This window comes from Drepanopeziza brunnea (genome assembly GCF_022702325.1).
Source record: "Drepanopeziza brunnea f. sp. 'multigermtubi' strain 214-2 chromosome Unknown ctg10, whole genome shotgun sequence".
Classification (NCBI taxonomy): Eukaryota; Fungi; Ascomycota; class Leotiomycetes; order Helotiales; family Drepanopezizaceae; genus Drepanopeziza; species Drepanopeziza brunnea.
Window position 1 is genome coordinate 1,082,595 of NW_027094073.1, and position 19,469 is coordinate 1,102,063.

At 48.8% G+C, this 19,469-nt stretch overlaps 5 protein-coding genes across 5 annotated transcripts; 3 read left to right on the plus strand and 2 right to left on the minus strand.

Annotated features, from left to right (window-relative positions):
• Positions 1–4,760: 4,760 nt before the first annotated feature.
• On the plus strand, positions 4,761–6,027 carry L3040_005981 (uncharacterized protein; the record flags this gene model as incomplete). Its single annotated transcript, XM_007294127.1, has 3 exons — positions 4,761–5,436; positions 5,496–5,724; positions 5,829–6,027. The coding sequence occupies 3 exons, from the start codon at positions 4,761–4,763 to the stop codon at positions 6,025–6,027; spliced, it is 1,104 nt and encodes a 367-aa protein (XP_007294189.1).
• Positions 6,028–7,367: 1,340 nt separating this feature from the next.
• On the minus strand, positions 7,368–8,120 carry L3040_005982 (uncharacterized protein; the record flags this gene model as incomplete). Its single annotated transcript, XM_007294126.2, has 1 exon — positions 7,368–8,120. One exon carries the CDS (start codon positions 8,118–8,120, stop codon positions 7,368–7,370), a length of 753 nt encoding a protein of 250 aa, XP_007294188.2.
• A 2,822-nt stretch (positions 8,121–10,942) lies between these two features.
• L3040_005983 (uncharacterized protein) lies at positions 10,943–12,247 on the minus strand (the record flags this gene model as incomplete). The annotated part of the gene is made up of 1 exon (XM_007294125.1): positions 10,943–12,247. One exon carries the CDS (start codon positions 12,245–12,247, stop codon positions 10,943–10,945), a length of 1,305 nt encoding a protein of 434 aa, XP_007294187.1.
• Positions 12,248–13,087: 840 nt separating this feature from the next.
• L3040_005984 (uncharacterized protein) lies at positions 13,088–15,285 on the plus strand (the record flags this gene model as incomplete). The annotated part of the gene is made up of 5 exons (XM_007294124.2): positions 13,088–13,307; positions 13,362–13,466; positions 13,527–13,882; positions 13,931–14,585; positions 14,636–15,285. The coding sequence occupies 5 exons, from the start codon at positions 13,088–13,090 to the stop codon at positions 15,283–15,285; spliced, it is 1,986 nt and encodes a 661-aa protein (XP_007294186.2).
• A 2,215-nt stretch (positions 15,286–17,500) lies between these two features.
• On the plus strand, positions 17,501–18,481 carry L3040_005985 (uncharacterized protein; the record flags this gene model as incomplete). Its single annotated transcript, XM_066156025.1, has 6 exons — positions 17,501–17,530; positions 17,606–17,638; positions 17,715–17,773; positions 17,826–18,006; positions 18,062–18,294; positions 18,418–18,481. The coding sequence occupies 6 exons, from the start codon at positions 17,501–17,503 to the stop codon at positions 18,479–18,481; spliced, it is 600 nt and encodes a 199-aa protein (XP_066011253.1).
• Positions 18,482–19,469: the final 988 nt, after the last annotated feature.

Genomic DNA, 19,469 nt, shown 5'->3' on the forward strand with positions numbered 1-19,469 from the left:
CGGGAAAATTTAAATATGCAGGTGCTAGATAATCATCTAAACGAGTAAATAGTCCGAAGAGCTGTAGACTGTGCAGCCGGGCCCAGGAAACCGATTGACCTTGCATTGCTAGCTTTGCGAGTATATATTTCCGCCAAAGCACTCGCATAAGTTTCTATGGGTAGGTACTAAGACAGAATCTCACAAGAGATAGCTGATAACTTAGGACCCGCCAAAAACCAGCCTGCTGCTCCTGTGTCTCAATCGGCGCTTGAACGATAGAAGGCTAATACGGGTAGCGGTCTAATCACTCCGCTCTAGGCTCTACAATTCTGTGCTACAGAGTTACATAGGCTTTTTTTTTTCTCATATCATAGTGCCCCTTCTACGTCTGCTTGTCAAAACCAAGATTCATAATAAAGTAGAGTTCTTGCCGTCAGCTAAAAATCTGCCGTCGTATTCACAAATGGATGTCGGACTTGCACGAGCTTCCTGTTTATGAAATGGTTTGAAGGCTGTTAGCTAAACATTACTGCTCCTAGCTGTAGCCCAAAGAGATATTATCGCTCGATACTCTCATGCATTGCTTCCAATTGCTAAAACCATTATACGTATTCCATCTGGGGTTCTGGATTGGAAACTTGAGGAAAGTGTCGTCTATCTGTAATATGTAAGTATTTATTTACTCGGCCATGCTCCTAAGTGGAAAAAACAGCACTGAAGGGCTTGATTCGAACTGACACCAACCACATTCGTCTCCCGTAAGCTGGCGTTTTTGATTTAATAGATACAAGCTTTGCGCCCTTCATAGATCGCACTCATCTTGACTTCGTCCAGAACAGACGAGTTGATACAGGCTGCACTGAGTAGAGGGGCTGGGAGTCAGCTGACTCTAGCAACATTTATCTAAAAGAGGAAACAGGATGACTATGAGTTCGATGATGAACTCTCTCTATACCTCACTTCATGGACCTCGAGCCCAGCACATGCTAAACAGAAACTCGCTACACTTTGCTATCAATGCTGATGACATTGTCAATTCATTGAAAAGCAATACTTGGGAAGACAGATTTGGGGGATAAGATAGTTTGCAAGATGGATGGATTGATCTTCGAGAGAGCTATGTGCAACGTGAGAGTATATACTCCTTCACTGGTGGTCTGTACACCTTAGTAGCCTGGTGGCCTAGGGCCGCAACAAGGACCAACAGTTATATTTCCTAAACAAAGTGGGAGAAGAGAGGATGATCATTCTTCTAGAGGACACGAAAGGCTATGTACTTATGAGATACGCTAAGGAGTCGTAATGTCATCAAGGTCGGTTTCTCCTTCCCTTAGCTTTCTCCAACAAAGATGACATTTTTATAGGTGGCCAAAGGAAGAGAGAAGAACCACGAGTTCATCATAATATGGAGCTAAAAATCATGAAATGGATTCTTGTTTTTCTAGAACAGAAAACAGACAGCCTCTGATTTGGCTTTAGTCGAAAAGTACCGCTTGACCTTGGTACAACTCAGAATCCCTCCGCTCTACAGTACTTCTTTCTATGCATAAACTTGGCCGGGCAGTAGTAGCACTGACTATTACCTATTGCTAGTCGGGTCTCACTTAGACTTAGCTTGGTCTTCCAAGATGCTTTTACGCTCGTCCCTGGAGGCCGTTGAACGTTCCTATACTTATTGCTATTCTTGCCCAGTATATTCACCCCCTCCCCCCCCTCCCACCAAAAGGATGACTTGGGTAGCGCCGATCAAAATGCTTTTTCCATGCTCGAGAACCGAAGTATAAAGTGCCATCCTGCCATCCCAACATATCCACAATCCCACAACATAGAGCCGGGCTTTTACAGAACTTCACCTTCATTCCCCATCCATCATCTTCGATTTATTTTCCGGAACCATGTACAGCCACCGCACATATTCATATTATTTAAGCCATGGGATAATGCAAATTTTCACGTCACGTCACGTCCTGTGAAGTGCTGCCAGTGAATATATTATCGCTAGAGGTGGAAATATTGTCAAATGGATACGCGCTGCCCTCAAACACACTTGCTTGAGAATTCGTCAAGCATCTCTCATCTTCGGGTATTCGACTTTTACCTGGTCCTAGAAAGCAGCCTGGCCCGCCGAGTTTGCCTAGTATTCACGAGAATGGTAATACTCTCCATTCCACATACTTTTACAAAGACCCAATATATTCTTGCTCTTGGACGGATTCAAAGTGGAGGATTCTCACGGCACAGGACCACAGTTCAAGATGGAAAGATGGTAGAAGTTTATGCACAGTAGTTCAGTGGAGAAAGAGGTGAATCACACTTATGTTGAGAGTATCTCTATCTCAACTGTCTCTCACACGATCGCACTCGATCATATAGTTCCCTACACAATACTTTGTTCACATTCGCCCCCGAGTCATCATAATCAAAAACAACTACCGAAATGTCTACCATGGTGTTTGAGGGGTGCATTCATCGATACTTCATCGCTGCAACTAAGCCACAAGCTAATCGTACCCCTGGTCGAAGTACAAATCAGAGGCAGGATTGTAGTTCCCTCCGCACCGCTATCAACGTCCAAACTGTTGCCGATTATGATTCGGAAGTTCATTTGGCCTCCAGGCGCTGAATTCTTCCCCCAGTCTAAGTAATTTCCACCGTATATCTTCCGCAGCTGAGAGCGTCTCCGTCATCCATCTCCCCAGGCCGTTCCCATTCTCTTTCTGGCCTCTTCCAGGCGCTGAAAAGTTCCCCCGGTCTGTCTGCGCCGTGAATTTCCCGTAGCCAGGAGCAGATGGTAACCAGAATTTTTACAGCGCTTAGCGAGAAAAAAAAGACTCCGTTCCTTTTAAAGTCCAGTTAGCAGATGGCAATCAGGATGGTAGTAACGCTCGGCGAGAAAAAGAATTTGTTGCTCGAAGTCCAGCTACTCGCGATGATTGAATATGCTGTCGAGATGACGCAACATATTTCGAAGAGTAGAGAGACAACCAAACCGAAACGGGTGAGCTCAGCCCTCGCTGGACAGGGGGGACCGAGGGAGTGAGTGTGTGTTGGGGGATTATCGGCGAGCTTTTATTAAAAACATCATTTTAGCAGATACAGTCAGCACAGCTTCCTCCCGTATCATAGAAAGAAGAGAGAGAGTCTTGCCTCCACTCAACTCCTAAAAGGTTGTCTAGGCACCACAGACGCGCCTTTCGCCGACGGAGCAAGCAGCGGAAAGAAAGGTAGCCAGCTAGTAGGTGAAAAAAGGTTCGAACTTTGTTCGCTGAGCCGGAGAGGTTTACAGAGAAAATGAAGAATTTTTGCGCGAGGGCGAGCAGAGTCCACAGGTTACCTACCCGCTGCTATCCAGATGCCCGTTGCTGCCATTCGGTATGTAACTGTGTTGGCAACCTCAGATGGGGCTGGCGAGTTGAATGACAACAGTTTAATCAAGGCTGTAGACGAGGACGCAGGAAGAGCGCAGAGCTCGTTCTAAGAGCGGGTTTGGTGTCGGGGTGACAGAAGTCGATACGGAGAAGCACTTTGGCGACGAATAACGCCAGCACTTGTATCGTGTGAAAGGCCTGTTGGAGAAGGAGTTGTCATGACTGCGGGTGCTGAGAGGTCTTGTTATAGTTGTAGAATAGAAAGAGAGGAGGAACATTTTGAGAAGAAGGGGTGCTTAAGGGCGATTTTGGTAACTTCCAAATCTGCGATTTGGATCGTAATCGAAAGGTGTGATTTAGCGTTTGGTAACTGACGCGTGTGATTCTTGTTGTGATTACGATTCTGGGATACTATTAAAATTGCAAATCCTCGGGGATCATAGAAAATCGAATGATCGCGAAGGATTCGTTTCTCCTAATCGTAATTCCCTTTCATAATAATAATCCCTTCTCTATACTCTTGAGCCTTGCCTCAAACATTGTTGAAGTTCTCGTTACATCGTAATTAGCTTTTATTTTTATTTTTAAAATAGCTTTGCTCACTTACGAATTGATTCATATCAAGGATACCTTTCTACGACTGAAGGGTAGATCGGCTATAGCAAATGCGCGGCATTGTTGAATTTATAAGTCGGCAAAATCGCAATCATATAAAACGATTTATTTATCAAACAGAACTTACTTGTAAAGAGAATTAAATTCAAGGGGATTGCGATTATTCCTTGAGGAACAAATTTTGCGATTCACGGCGATTCGGCACGCAAGAGTTACCAAACGCGCCCCAACAGCAAGGCTAAGTAAGCAAACGAATTGCTTCCGTAACGGCCATGTGCCATGGTGATGATCGATTTAGTCCCTTTTATAGAGCCAGGTACAGACAGGTAAACTGTAAACACATCCTCTAATCGAAAATGTCGCCTCTTAGTCTCGACGACCTGATTTGAGGGGAGATTCCACTCCACACATCCCAGAACGTACGCATTTGATAATGAGGAAAAATCAAAGCAGGTAAAAACAAATACCATTACATAGAACACAGCATATAGCGTCATAGATAAACAAAGCAAAAGAAGTACCAGCTTTCAGGGAGTTGAGGCTGAGACAATCGATGCGGCCGTTCTCATTAAAGATTTGGAATATTTGTAGCAATACCATCTCCACCATGCCTTACGGAGTGGAGCCACGATGTGTCGTCAAAAAATCGAGTAAATAAATTCGGCTACCTCACCGCCTCCACGCCAAGCGGCAGAACTCTAGTTCCCCACTAAAAAAATTCCCAAGATAAAAGTCGCAGCGCATATTATCACTTTTTCCCATTGCACTCAGCAAATCTCGGAATCACTACCAACAATGGGCAAAGCACGAACAGAAGCCACGCGCGCCGAGCGCAAAGCAAAGAAGCGCGCTGCCGAAGACCAAATCCCCGACGTGCCTGATGCGTGGACCGCAGAGCCTGAAGTCGAAAAGGCCGTCAAGAAAGAGGATAAGAAAAGGAAGAGAGATGTAGCTGGGGAGGATGAGGAGGCTACTCCTATCAATGGGGAGAAAGAAAGCAAAAAGGAGAGAAAGAAGAGGAGGAAAGAGGCCGGGGGAGAAGGGGGGACTGTAGAGGATAGCAAGGTGGTGAAGGAAGAGAAGAAGGCCAAGAAGGAGAAGAAAGCCAAGGTTGAGGAGGAGTCGGCTTCGAATGTGGAGATGACAGATGCGCCGGTGGATAGAGAGCCAAAGAAATCAAAGAAAGAGCGCAAAGCCGAGCGCAAGGCGAAGGAGGCTGCTGAAGCTGCTGCGAATGCGGCGAATGCGGCGATTGCGGCGAAATTTACTACTGCGACAGCTCCAGTTCTGGAAACCAATGGCGAAAAGAAACCATCGGCGAAGGGCGAAGCGGCCGAGGAGAAGACTTCGAAAAAGAACAACCGGAATCGGGAGAAGAAGAGGAAGGGCAAGGCTACGGGTGCCAACGGAGAAGCTGTCGAGGGGCAGGCAGAGGAAAGCCATGCCGCTCCAAAATTCATTGTATTTGTTGGTATGAGCGCCCTCCTCACCAAATTTCTCGAGGATACCGACGCTGATAAATAATTGTAGGCAACCTCCCGTTCACGGCAAACACCGCCTCTATAACGAAGCATTTCGCCTCCATAAAACCCAAATCCGTGCGCGCGCTCACCGAGAAGGAGAATCCGACGAAGAGCAGAGGAATCGCCTTCGTCGAGTTCGAGAACTACGACCACATGAAGACGTGTCTAAAGCTGTTCCACCATTCGATGTTTGACGATGGGAAGAGCGCGCCGAGACAGATCAACTGCGAATTGACGTGAGTCCTGATACTCCCCATACCCTCTCCACTCATCCATCACAGGAATAAATCTTGCGGCAGAGAAGCTGGGGAATAGACACGTGCTGACACGTTGTTTACAGTGCAGGAGGCGGCGGCAACACCAAAGCCCGTAAGGAGAAAATCTCCGAAAAAAACATCAAGCTGAACGAAGAGCGCGCGCGCCGGATCGCGGAGGAGAAGACGGCCAAGTTGGCGAAGCAGGCTGAAGGCGGCGGGAAGAAGCATGAGCTGGGCGAGGATGCGATTCATCCCAGTCGGAGACGACAAGTCCCTACTTGAGTGCCGGGCTGTTGAATTGCGTTGTATATCCACGAGGAAGACGTCGCGGACTCTGGTATATAATTTTTTGGTACTGAATGCTTGGATGAGAACTTGTTCACGGAGCCGGGAGGGGAAAAAAAAAAGAAATGAATATTAATCCGAAGCCGCTTAGGCTACTCTCTCCATGTCTTCCATCTGATAAAGATATCACTCTAGTAAAACAACCCCGTCGTTTCCAACAGACTGTCAAGTTATCCGGCCCGGTCAGTCCCACAAATATGCTCTACATATGTACACATATATACCTTTCCCGCAGCAGATATCCAAATGCCACTTACTCACTCACTCACTTACTGCCTGCTTAAGTAAACGACAGACTTTTACCTATCCAATCCTATCCTATCCTATCCTATGCAGCCCTTCTCTCTCTTCCGTCCTTTTTCTCTTTCCGTCTATTCTTGCTATTTACAAGACAAGCTTTTCATACCAGTTACTTACCAATCCAATCCAATTTATCCAAATCGAACCGAAACCTCTCTCTTACCCATCTCCTTACTGACTCACTTACTACCTACCTCATTCAATACAATACAACACAATAAAATACAACACAATACACAGAGACCGTCTCCCTCTCGGTCACTTAATCCCATCAAACAATCAACACAACGTATTCTATCCTATTCTCATCTCCTCCAGCCTCCTTCTCGCAATCAACATTCCCAGACCGCGATGCCTTGCATTTACGTAAAGACACAACGGCTATCTCTGTGAGGAACACGACGGACATCGATGGCGCTTACTTACTTACTTGCTTACTTACTCACTCACGGCAGGATCCACATGTATCGCACATACAGGACAGGACAGGACAGCGCCACGCTGAATCCATCTATCCCTCCCTCTCTCCCAAGACCAAGACCAACACCAACACCAACACCAAAGACAGACTTCGTAATTTAAAGATAGATAGATACTGAGTTACCCAACAGGTTCATCATGATCGTCTAGCCATGGATTTAACACTACCCGAAAAAAAAAAAAAAAAAAAAAGTGGTGCAGAGAAAGAGGGATCACTCTCTTCTTCACGATGGATAATAGAGCGTCGGATTTAGTACCTGGAGTGAAAGTGAGTAATCTTTTTTGACTTCTTTCTACGTCTTTCTATATCATGAGTTTCATTTACCGAGGGGGTAGTCCTGCGCGGCGGCTGGCTAAGAAGCTATCGATTTGATTCTTGAGGCTCTAACTCTGCCTTTAAATTCTTATTTCTAAGAAGAAGAAGGAGAAGAAGGAGAAGAAGAAGAAGAAGGGGAAGAAGAAAATGGAAAGAAGTTGAGGAAGAAAAGAAAACACCCCTAAGACTGAACTCTCATGAGCAGGTCTTGCATCGCCATCGCCAACTCCGATCTGAGAAAGACTTCCAGCGCGCCGTAGATCCCACCATCGTGGCCGTCGCCCTTCCTCCCAGGGTGGTGGCAGCAGTACTTGTTGGCATACCTGTCCACCAAGCCCTTGACTTTGCGCAGCTCGTTGACGACGATCTGGATCCGGGTCTTCTCCGCGTAGCGAGATGGCTGCGGCGCCTGGAGGACAGCTTCGCAGTGCGCGAGATTCCTGACGCAGGTCAGGGCGATGGTGAGGGCGTAGTGGGGGGTGTCGGGGCAGGAGTGTGACAGCAGGTTGAAGGCGTTCTGGAGCTGCGCCTTGTTCTCCGCGAGTAGTTGATCGATGGGGAAATCGCTTCGCTGAGATACTGGTTGGGGGCCGACTTCGAAATACTGCGCGGGAAGCTTTGGTGTGCATATGCTTGGCGGTGGCAATGGTTCCTGTTTCGGCGGTGGAGAGGAGCTGCCTGTAAAGTGTTCGAAGGTGTTGTAGCTTTGAGCTTCACTCGCTTCCGTGGTACTGTTGTCATCGCTAAAGATGAAGGGCCTGCTATTTTGCAGCCGTGGGAGCTCTGGACTCGTTGCGAAGTCGTAAGATGGATTTGCGAGATTCAAGCTTTTGAGAGGGGTGCTGATTGTTATTGGAGTGTTGAAAGTTGACGTCGATGGCGGATATATTGTGTCTCGCCAATCGAATCCCGCAAGGTCTGTGTCGTCTATCATCGGGAACCTGGGAAAATGCTGGCCTTGACCAACACCTGGGATACGTATGTGTGGCTCTGGCGTGCACGGTGGCAGAAACAATTGTCCCTCCTTGATCTCAGATCTTTGTAAAGATGTATCTGCTGGTCGACAAGGACTTGATGTGTTGATGAGTCTTCGAGACGAGGCTGGTGGCTTTCCCATTCTCCGAGAAGGGCTGTAGTTACAGGCAAGCCCTAGATTGATGCATCGAACGCATCGTGGTTTTCCTTGATTGCATTTGACTTTAGATCCACTGCATGCATCACAGGAAGATCTAAACTTTCTCTGTTTGAGAGGCTTAGGTACCGCCTGGGGTGAGTGACGTTGATGGGTGGAAATGGCGTCCATGATAGTGACGAGTCTGCTATATCATATAGTTTCCAATCTCTGCGGAGAGGAGGCTCTACTTGGGTGAACTTGTATGAAATGACAGAATTGGCCATCAGCGCACCCTGTAAAGATATACTTATCAAGACATTGGTCGGTGAGCTAATATCAGCATCAAGATAGCAGCTGTTCTCCTTAGCATGGGTGTCGATGCCCTTGAACTCACCTGCAGGAAGATCTCTTGAAGCTTGTATTCCCCTGCACAGCCAGCACTGACTGCACGTACATTTTCTGACGGCTTAGTCGCTTGTGAAGCTTGACTTGGTCATCGTGTTCTTGTGGTGCTATTGGTTGTAGAGTTCCAGAACCGACACAAGATATGCGCGATTATATGCGCGATTCGGGGCTTCGTCAACAAGAGAGACGCCAGAACCTGATAATAAAGAACAGGTGAAGAATTCATAAACACACTAGTTACGGATATGATTCCATTGTGCAAAATTCAGCTCTACTCCCGGCGATTTCAGAGGTACGAGCTCTCCATGAGTGTGTTCTCGAGTGTTCGTTCTATCTGGTTAATGGCCTGTGTTGTGTAACGGGACCTTTCCCTTCGTGCCGGGTATGTGCATGCCTCCTTCATCGAGCTTATGGGGGCTGTTGTATCACACGAGTCTATCTCGTTGGCATGAAAGAGGTAAGTACCGGAGGAGCGAATCTCCAATGCAGTCTTCCTTTGTGCCAATGAATTATGCAGGCAGGGCTGAAAATCACCGGGTAAATAGCAGTGGGAAGTTCCTCAAGTGGCTTCAGGAGACCTACAATGACCCTGTCCATTTGGTATGTTAGGACAGAACAAGACTCGGCAGGCAGCCGCTGTACATATATTGGGAGGGACGTACCCAGATCCAGACAGGAGGTAATTACGGACGATTTTGGGGTATACCGAGCCCTCTCAAGAAAACTATAACCCACGCAAATCGATTGAGCCGAGTTTTGGTGCTCTCGGTAGGGCATGGACTCCACGAGGCGAAGTGATGATGTGCGGGTAGCCCTTGTGCGGTAGGGCAGTTCGCAGACGCATCAAGCGGATAGGCGCCGTCTCCAGATATCATCATAATATTCAAGCTATAAATAAACCATCGTTCTATACTCTGCATACAAAATTTGCGCATTCGATCCTAGTGGTATATATTCCACCGAAGATAGTGTATATGAAGGTTGTCGCGTTCAGGCTCTTCATTAATCAAGTTCGTAAGAGGAACCTCTGTTGAGCGTTTGATACAAGACTTGCAGACTAATTTTCCTATCATAGCCTGATGACAATGTGGGTACGGCAGTACGTCTCTCCTCCTGCTGCAGAGATCTACAGCTGAGGACTATATTACATTGCAGCGCTGAAGTCCAGCTGCGGGATTTCTCGGCTCCGTACCGACGAGACCATGTGGAGTGGCTCGAAGAGGCCTTGGTGGCGTGACGCCGACTCTTATTAGAAGCTCCTTGAGGCACTCGTCGGCGTTCTCGACAACAAACAAGTTGTCTTGCACTGCTTGAAACCTACACGATACCACAGGGCGCCGTTGGTTTCCTCCTCGAGGAAGCCGGTCAACCAGCTGTGGATACTAACTTGCGGCCGTATCATTGCTGACTCCTGAGAATTGCGCCGTTCAACGTGCTTGACGTGAGGTGCGCTACGCGGTATCGCATGCCGTGCAATGCAGTATGACAGAAGCCGTTGCGCGTGCAACAGTAGATCTCAAGTACAACAGGCGCCATTCTTACGATTGAGGCAGTCCAGCTGGTTCAGAAAGTTGAGGCTGAACCTCAACTTGCAGACTTCAGAGCCTGGTAGGATTGCGCGAAGCTGAACGTGGGGGTGGATGATGCCGGGAGTTTGTGCTTCGATCTCGTGTCGACCTCGTTCCCTTGCCCAAGCATTCTAATTCTTACTTACCTTACATTCCATATCCACCGAGATGGTGGATAGATATGGAACGTAGTACTGAGTCGTGGCTGCCGCTCGTGTGAGATTCTCGGCGCTCGTAGCTCTTGGTTCAGCCTTGCTAGGTACATTCGTGTACACTTGCCCTTCGTTTCCATCAATTCAAGTCTCGATGCCTGTTGACTGCTGAAGCGCCTTGACTTGAGGAGATGAGACGGAAATAAATGAATCATGGTGGTCGGTAAAGAATGGTTGACTCTAGACGACGTTCGGTCCTCGCCTTTTCAAAAGTTAAGCTTCAGAGGCCTGGTGCGCATTTTCTCTGCTATACCTTTCAAATCAGTCAACTATGCATCTGTGAAATGAGAGAAGACAGGCACTCATCAAAGAGCTATTCGAAACTCCAATTTATATCATTCAGGAGATGAGTGTATTCACCTCTTGAGCCCGGCCTACCTTCTACTGCTCACAACTTGATCGAGATTTCGAAGCAGTCCATTCACAGCTCGAGACACTGATTCCATTTTGAAGAAACCTAGAAGAGTGCCATTGCGATATCTCTTCTCTCTGATGGAATAAGCTGACTCATCTTTTCCTCTTCCTTTGTCTTAAAATGCACATATCGATCAACCAGCTCCGACCCAATCGCTTTGGTCAACGCCTCGTCTTTCTTCAAACTCTCGATAGCCTCCTTTAGACTAGTCGGCATCCGATCCACGATGTTCATCTCGGCCGCCACATCATCCGCCAACGGCTCCTTGAACATAATCTGCGTGGCGTTCTTCATCTTCAACTCTTTGCCACATTCAATACCCATCAAGCCGGCAGTGATGATAGCCATCAATGCGAGGTAAGCGTTCGCAGTTGCATCTGGGCCCCTGAGTTCCCAGTAGCCATCGTAGACTTTACGGATAGAAGCCGATTTGTTCTCGATACCCCAGGTAACACGTGCTCCCGGCCGGGTGCGAGCATTGCTATCATAATTGGGCTGATAAAACGCAGATAGCGCTCTCCAGCTTCCTAACAAGCCGGCCAAAAACGAGTCTCCCTTCTCCGTTCTTGAAATAGAAAGATGGTAATGCGAACCGGTGCTGGAGCTCTTCTCAAATGGCTTCGGATGCATCGTCGCTCTCAGTCCATGGCTTGCGACTATTGTCCTGATCGTCTCGTGACAGAAGTACAACGCATCTGCTGATTCAAGAGGCGGCAATGGTTCAGTCGAGATTTCAAATTGCCCTTGACCACTTTCACTATGAAACTGTCGGACCTTGATGCCTGCGTGCTGAAGTGCAGAGACTATCTCTTCGAGGACGGGGAGAATTTTGTTGCGAAGGCTTGCTGCCGAGTAGACGTTCTTGACGGTAGGAACGGGTCTTAAGACACCATCTGCCTCTTCGCAGACGAAGAACTCGATCTCCATACCTACGAGCATCTCGATATCATGCTTGGATTTGGCCGTTGCGACGATATCGCGGAGTCTGCTGCGAGGATCTCTGAGGAATCCGTGGCCGGCCGGCTGTTCTCCTTCTTCGATGAAACACATCACTGAGGCTGTATTCGGGTGATACGGTAAGATTCTGATACTAGACCAGTCCGGGTATGCTTGGTCGATGCCGGAATGGACGTCCTCGAAGAGCAGAGAACCGTCGAGGAGCAGTGCGCTGATGATGGGACTTGGCATGTTGATAAATCCCCCCATTTGATCCAGACTGAGAGCGAAGGCTCTCGTTGCAACACGCACTGTCAGGATACCGGAATAGTCGACCCATTGGAAGCGGATGAATTCAACTGCTGGGTTACCGTCAAGAAAGTCGTGGAGGATTTCAGATTCGATATGCATGACTTCTGGTGCTCCTCTAATATTCGAAATAGTATCGACTTCTGATGGAGATTGAATTATCAAGTGGAAAATCTGAGTTGGTTGAGCTGATCGGTATTGCGAGACCTGAGTCGGTCTGGCAGGTTGAGTATGTCGTGAAGGCAATACATGATATTAGCCGGGCATCAGTCTCACGTCAGACAAAGATATCGGCAATCTTTACCTCCGGACATAAGTAAATGCCTGCCTATCGGGGAAGGCTACTATAGCAGCGATCACTTATTTAGCACTGGGATATATGTTTTGATTTGTTGCAATACCTAAAAGAAAGAATCGTGATCTAATCAACTCGCTTATTACCCCTGAGAAAGTACAGCAAAAGGGTACCGGGTAGACGAGATCGACTAGTACTTCTTAAGCCGATCTGTTGACATGTTTGCCGAGTAGACTAGACCGGGGTGTTGAAGCTGGTGTATTATTATACGATACCCCTTTCTTCAATGAAAAGATCCATCAACACTCTATTCTAACGATGCAAGACGTATGCTATTAGAAGCTATTAAACACATTCCGAGATGGATATATTTGTGAAACGGGATGCGTCGTCGGTGGTTGCAACTGGCAAGGGAGGGATGCAAGACATGCGGGGTTGGGTTCCTTATCGCCGACCGTATTCCCGTTACTTATCGTGGTAAACGCATCATCACTACTTCGTAGGTACACCGTTAACGATATCTCCCTCTGACTTGTTCTCCCCAAACGGATCATCACTTCAATTTCCAAGTTTCTTATGCCTCGGCGAATTCCGTGAATGCTGGACCAATATTCCAGCTGTCGAGTGCCCGTAATACTACAACAATAATGTCTCACAGTCCCGTATATCAACAAGGCGAGGGAGAGATGGACGAGGATGATGCTTTTATTCAAAGTCCACTGAATCAATACCGGCAAGCTGAAGATGATGGTGGGGATGAAGGCGAAGGTGAAGATACAGAGGGAGGGAGAGAGGGAGAAGGAGAATCAGAGGGAGAAGAGGAAGAATACGGAGACGAAGACGAAGACGAAGACGAAGACGAAGGAGGTACGGCTTCTTGCCCTGCATACAGCTCTGTTTGAGGCTAAAGCAATCTTACAGGTGACGACGGCATAAGCTACGACGAGATCGAAGTCGAAATTGATGTCGATGAAGTCGAGGACGATGACGGGGAGGGACAAACGCCGGATTATGAAGCACAACATCGTGAGCTTCACACCTACACTTTTTTACAGAACCTATTGCTCATGATCCTGGGATACACAGTCATTGGACAACGCCGACTTCTGGCCATGCTACGGAGCCACCAGGTCAGAAGGATGCTTCGCCTCGGGGATATTCACCTAGAAGAAGAGGACGAAGGGGACGACAGCGATGCGGCCTGGTGGGGCGGAAGAAGGCAGAGGACACGTCCGGACCCCAATCGCTTTCCGAAGGTGCCATCTGAGAAGGGTGCTGAGCTGATGAACTCAGGGGCCTTTGGAGCGGATCCAGCGTACACGGTTACGTCGATTGATAGGAATAGAATTGGGAAGAAGAAGCTTGCACTGCGGATACTGGATAGAGAGTTGGCTATTGAGAGTCCTGCCAGACAAAGGTTAAACAAACGGCTCATGGCCCAGGTAGGAACTCCAGTAGAGTATGTAGGACTCGAGCTAATCATAATCTAGGATATGATACCTGCCTCGAATGCTGACATGGTCATCTCTTACGATCTACCAGTCTACTCGGGGCAGTTCTCGGATGACGGGAATTTCTTTTTCTCCGCCAACAAAGACTACAAAGTCCGAATGTACGATACCTCAAATCCCTACAAGTGGCGGTATTACAAGACAGTGGAGTATCCCATGGGACAATGGACTCTCACGGACGCTTCGCTGAGCCCGGACAACAAGTATCTAGCCTATACATCTATACAGAGTCAAGTCTGCCTGGCCCCGACAGATCCGAATGATATGGGAGATCCATACGTCTTGGATTTGGCGTTGACAGAGGGAGCTACTGGCAGAAACTACAGATCATTTGGCATTTGGTCTATTCGGTATTCGGGTGATGGTCGGCAATTAGTCGCTGGTACGACCGGAGGTTCTGTTGTGCTTTATGATATTGAGTCGCGCAGACAGCTGCACAGGATTTATGGGCATGATGACGATGTCAATGCGGTCTGTTTCGCTGACAAGTCTTCACCTCATATCCTCTATTCTGGTTCGGATGACACGACGCTCAAGGTATGGGACACGAGAAGTATGGGTGAAAGTCGATCTGCGGGAGCTTTTATTGGCCATACCGAGGGTCTCACCTACATTGATAGCAAAGGAGATGGCCGTAAGTATCCTGTATCCCGTGGCGTGAATCTATGACTAAAGTAGACGCAGGATACATCCTTAGCAACGGCAAAGACCAAACTATGAAGCTTTGGGACCTACGAATGGTCATGCCCTCAGAGAAATTCGAATCTATCAATCCGCACCGCCGCGTCAACAATGGAGAGCGCTTCGACTATCGTTGGGGCTCCTACGACATGAACGACTGGTACCAAGACCCAGATGACAACTCAGTCGTCACTTTCCGCGGCCACAGAGTGCTACGTACACTGATCCGTTGCCATTTCTCTCCACCCTCCAGCACGAACTCACGCTACGTGTATTCAGGAAGTGAGGACGGCAAAGTCTTCATTTACAACATGGACGCTACTCTCGCTGGTACTATTGATGTCTACAGCGCTACGCAAGGCGCCCAGCCCATATCCGCGGATGATGAGGGGGTCCACCCACAAACCGGCACGCCGTGGAGGACTTGTGTCAGAGATGCGAGTTGGCATCCTAATGCACCGATAATTGTCGCGTCCGCGTGGAACGGGTATGGAATGTCAAGCGGTACATGTACGGTACATTCCTGGAACGATGGGGCAGAGGACGACGAGGCAGAACCGAAGATGGGACACCGCGTCAATCAAAGGCTGGTGGCAGACCCGATCTACCACGACAGGCTGGGTTTACGAAACAGGCCATTCTGGCAAGATTGAGACGTCTGGGGGTGAGGAGGAGAGGAGATGACGCTGACGACAACAGGGACGACGACCGCCACCACGCCCGCCACGACGATGACGACGGGTGGAATAGTGATGAGACTGAGGCCCAGTTTTGAAGTCATTTGAGATGGAGTCTGGTGGGAGGTTTTGGGGCATCTGGCGCTAAGCTCGGTTTTACATGGAGGGTGCCAAGGACTGAGGTTTATATGGGTATCTGATCGAAATCAAAAACTTCACTGCACACCCGGCTACTGGCAACTTAAGATGAACTAGATATGAGGCTTTCCTCTGCGTATGAAATGTTGTCCTCCGTATGGCGAGATCTCAGGAAACTAAAAATGGCGGGGTGCTTTGCGATGCGGGGAGTAGCGAAAGGGGAAGCGAGCGATTGCAACTACTTTGTTTACACTGGGATACGAGGAGTTCCAGATGAAGACCTCAACTGAAACGCTGGAATTCCGCATGCCTTCGTATCAATTATCTCGGAAACATCGAGAAAAAGTATAAGGCCAGGCACGATTAAAAGTTGGCAAGAGGCGGCATTGTAGTCCCGACTAGCCCCTGAATGAGTCTTGGATCCTCCTCCCTCTTTACATAGAGCCATATATAAACACACAAGAGCCGAGCCTGACGTACATTACTCCATCATCCATAGGAAAGTAGAATGGCTTTGTGGTCCCTGGAGTTTCTAAAGACAAAGTGATGTGTGTAAGGATAACGGCCGGCGCTCGGCCTTGGGTTCGGAATTTGTCGCCTTCTTATCGGTTATCGGAGTGAAACAAACAGCAAGTTCCATTAAGTAAGGCCGTCCGTATGCAGGGGTATCGTTCAAGCTCCAACCTGGGAGGTGTCAAAGATCACAAAGCGAGACAGGATAAGCTTAAAGCCGCATGGATGGTGCGAGCTGATGCCTATGTCCGGAGTAGTATCGGCTCTGCTATGCCGAGGTTCAACTGCACACTTGCCATGTACTCAAGGAGTAGCAAATCTTTGGTATGAAGGAAGGGAGGGAGGGAGGAAAGGAAGGAAAGGATCTCTCGCGATCCTTCAACTATACCGAAGGGAGCGAAGGGAGGCAGAAGACTCCTATGAATAGCTGAGTTTAGAACACTGAAACAACAAAACAAAAGGCTTCCCAGAGCACTTCAGCCGTCTTCAGCAGTGCCATTAGAAAGAGATGCTCATAAAACCCTCAGCTCTAGCAGCCCTCTTCAAAGTCCTCTGGCCATCGTTGCCTTTAAGTCTCTCTTGGTTCGGTTTCCTTTCATTCTTTCATTGCTCCCATACGCCGTGTGACCTCCCTCCCTTTCCCTTGACGCCGTGGGCGCTGCTGGCATTTGTGAATGACTGGCAGCCAGTAAACCCGTGTGCGTCCCTTGGAGCCATCCCTTTGCGCCTTTGCCTTGCATTGCAGACCTCACAGAACCTTAGAACCTCACCGGCGACTGTATTACAGATCGCAAGAACGGTCCGACGTCGTATCAAGGCCTTCCCCAAGTCGCAGGCCAGTCCCGACGGCCAGTCCTCGCGCGGCAGAAGCGCTGCATCCGGAGAGGATCCGGCGTACACATCCCAAGTGTCCTCGGTGTTGATACCTTTGGGGGAGACGGGTACAGGCGTTGTTGTTACAGATCTGCGTCAAGTGCATCGAGTTTGAAGAGTTTGAAGTGCTGCCGCCGACGAGCTCGGGCTCTTCTCACGCACCGCACGATTCCTCGCCTCACTTCACTGGCCTGCCTCACCAGTCGCCTTTACCCTCACCAAAGCGAGCGAGCTCCCCTCTCCCCTACTTCTCGATCCTCACAATCTAATACAACACACCGCAACTCAACTCGAATATTTAATACCGGAACAAGACAAACTCTTCTCGATCCTTCAAACTGCGACTGAAGAAACTGAACGCCGTCGTCAGATCGCGTCGACCGCTTTCAATAGCCCGCGAACCTCGTCGCAGCTCCTCGGTCAACCTCCACCTGGGTCAACCACAAGCACTTCCAAGGTACGTTCAGTACCGCCTCGCCGCAGATCATCTCACTGTTGGATCATATCCACCGAGCTCTGGGCAAGGAGGAGCAGCTTCTATTGTATCAAGACAACCTGACCTTTGATGCAGTCGTGGACTCGCCCACAACCTCCATTCTCGATAATCCAGTCTCAACTTCAGTGAACTCCCTCGACATCCCCACATCAGAACTCTCCGATACCCAGAATGGCGGCCCCAGGAACACAATCGCTGAAGGTCAGACTGCCCGCGCCGCCGCCTGTCTGATATACACACACGGGGCATCTTGAGGCTGACTTGATATCTGCGCAGTGTGTTGTCACCGGTGATGGTGCTGTTGGAAAGGTACGTCGCATACACAGGGTGCTTGAAAGATAGAGTACTTGAGACGCAGACTCGCAGATACTGACGCGCTCCAAAGACATGTCTCTTGATCTCGTACACCACCAATGCCTTCCCGGGCGAGTACATCCCGACCGTGTGAGTAGAGCACCGTCGGACCCTCGAGACGCGCTTGCGCTGACCAGAGCAGCTTCGATAACTACTCCGCGAGTGTCATGGTCGACGGCAAGCCGATCAGCTTGGGCCTGTGGGATACCGCTGGACAAGAAGATTACGATCGACTTCGACCACTCTCCTACCCCCAAACGGACGTCTTCCTCATCTGCTTCTCCATCGTCTCCCCTCCATCCTTCGATAACGTCCGAGCAAAGGTTTGCAGATCACTTGAACCTGACTGAAAATTGCGCGAGCTGACGGGAAATGCAGTGGTTCCCTGAGATCGACCATCACGCCCCCTCGGTCCCCATCATCCTCGTCGGTACCAAGCTGGATTTGCGAGAGGATCCGGCTACCCTCGAGAGCCTGAGACAGAAGAGAATGGACCCGGTTTCGTACGATCAGGCCTTGATTACCGCAAAGGAGATCCGCGCCCACAAGTACTTGGAGTGCTCTGCCCTGACACAAAGAAATCTCAAGAGCGTCTTTGACGAAGCCATCCGGTAGGTCTGTTCCATGCGACCACTCATGCGGCCTAGCTGCATACGGCGAGCCGCAAGGCCCATTCCGAAAGAGATGTCCTTCCTGATCAAGAAGAGTCGAAAGCAGAGCTAACGTGAGTCCAGAGCTGTCTTGAGCCCTCGTCCTCAACCCATGAAGAAGAAGTCTCCCAAGTGCTCTATTCTATAAGGGATGCAGCCTCTTTCTGATTTCGACAGAGGGTGGATTTGTAGAGCGGCATAGCAACGGGCACTTTTGACTTGAGCTAAGACTATAATCGCCATTTCGAATTCCCTTCACTATCTAGAGATGGGAGCACAAGCTTGCTTTTTTTTCTTTCAGCCTAGGGAACTGTACTTAAGGGGATCTTTTCTTCGTTCTGGGAGTCTTGGTTCCTTTTCTGCTGTGCGTTCCTGGTTGATGATTTTTCTTGCATTGCACAACCTCCTTCGATTCTCCGGCGGCTCTTGATTTTTTTTTCGATGCCCTTCTCGGCTTTCTCTGTACACAGCTTGCGAGATATGGAAAGCACAGGGGGTTTTTTAACGTCTCGGTTGGGCTTCGTCTTGCATTTGAGTGGGTGGATGAAGCGGTTTGCGGGATTGAGATTTGAGGGGGGGGGGGGGGGGGGGGCGGACCTGAGAGCTTGTAGGTGGGGGGGGGGGGGAAGAAATGGAATGGGATACGATGGATGGATGGGGATGAATGCGTTCTTTGCGATACCTAAACTCTACTAGTGCTACAAAGGCTTGCTGCTACTTGCTCCTTGTAGATAATGCATATTTGAACTACTACTACTGCTGCTGCTGCTGCTGCTGCTGCTATTACTGCTACCTTTGTTTGGGCGAAGAGGGGGGATGAATGAACGAATGGGCGGGAATGGAAGGGAATGGATGGATGCTCAGTGAGTGAGGGAGTGAGTGGCATACATACATTGGCAGAGGGGACGGACAGAGAGAATGAAAGAAATAGTTGCACTTACTTACTTTTGATTATTGAGACGGATCAATGGATAAGTGATGGCTGAAGTGGGTGAGCTCTGCCGCGGCATATTTATCTGACTGACAGACAGATTTATATCAATTTGCTCTCTTTTTTTTCTCCTTCTCTTTCAACCTTCTCTTTTCTCCTTCTCTTTTCTCCTTCTCTTTTCTCCTTCTCTTTTCTCCCTTCTCCC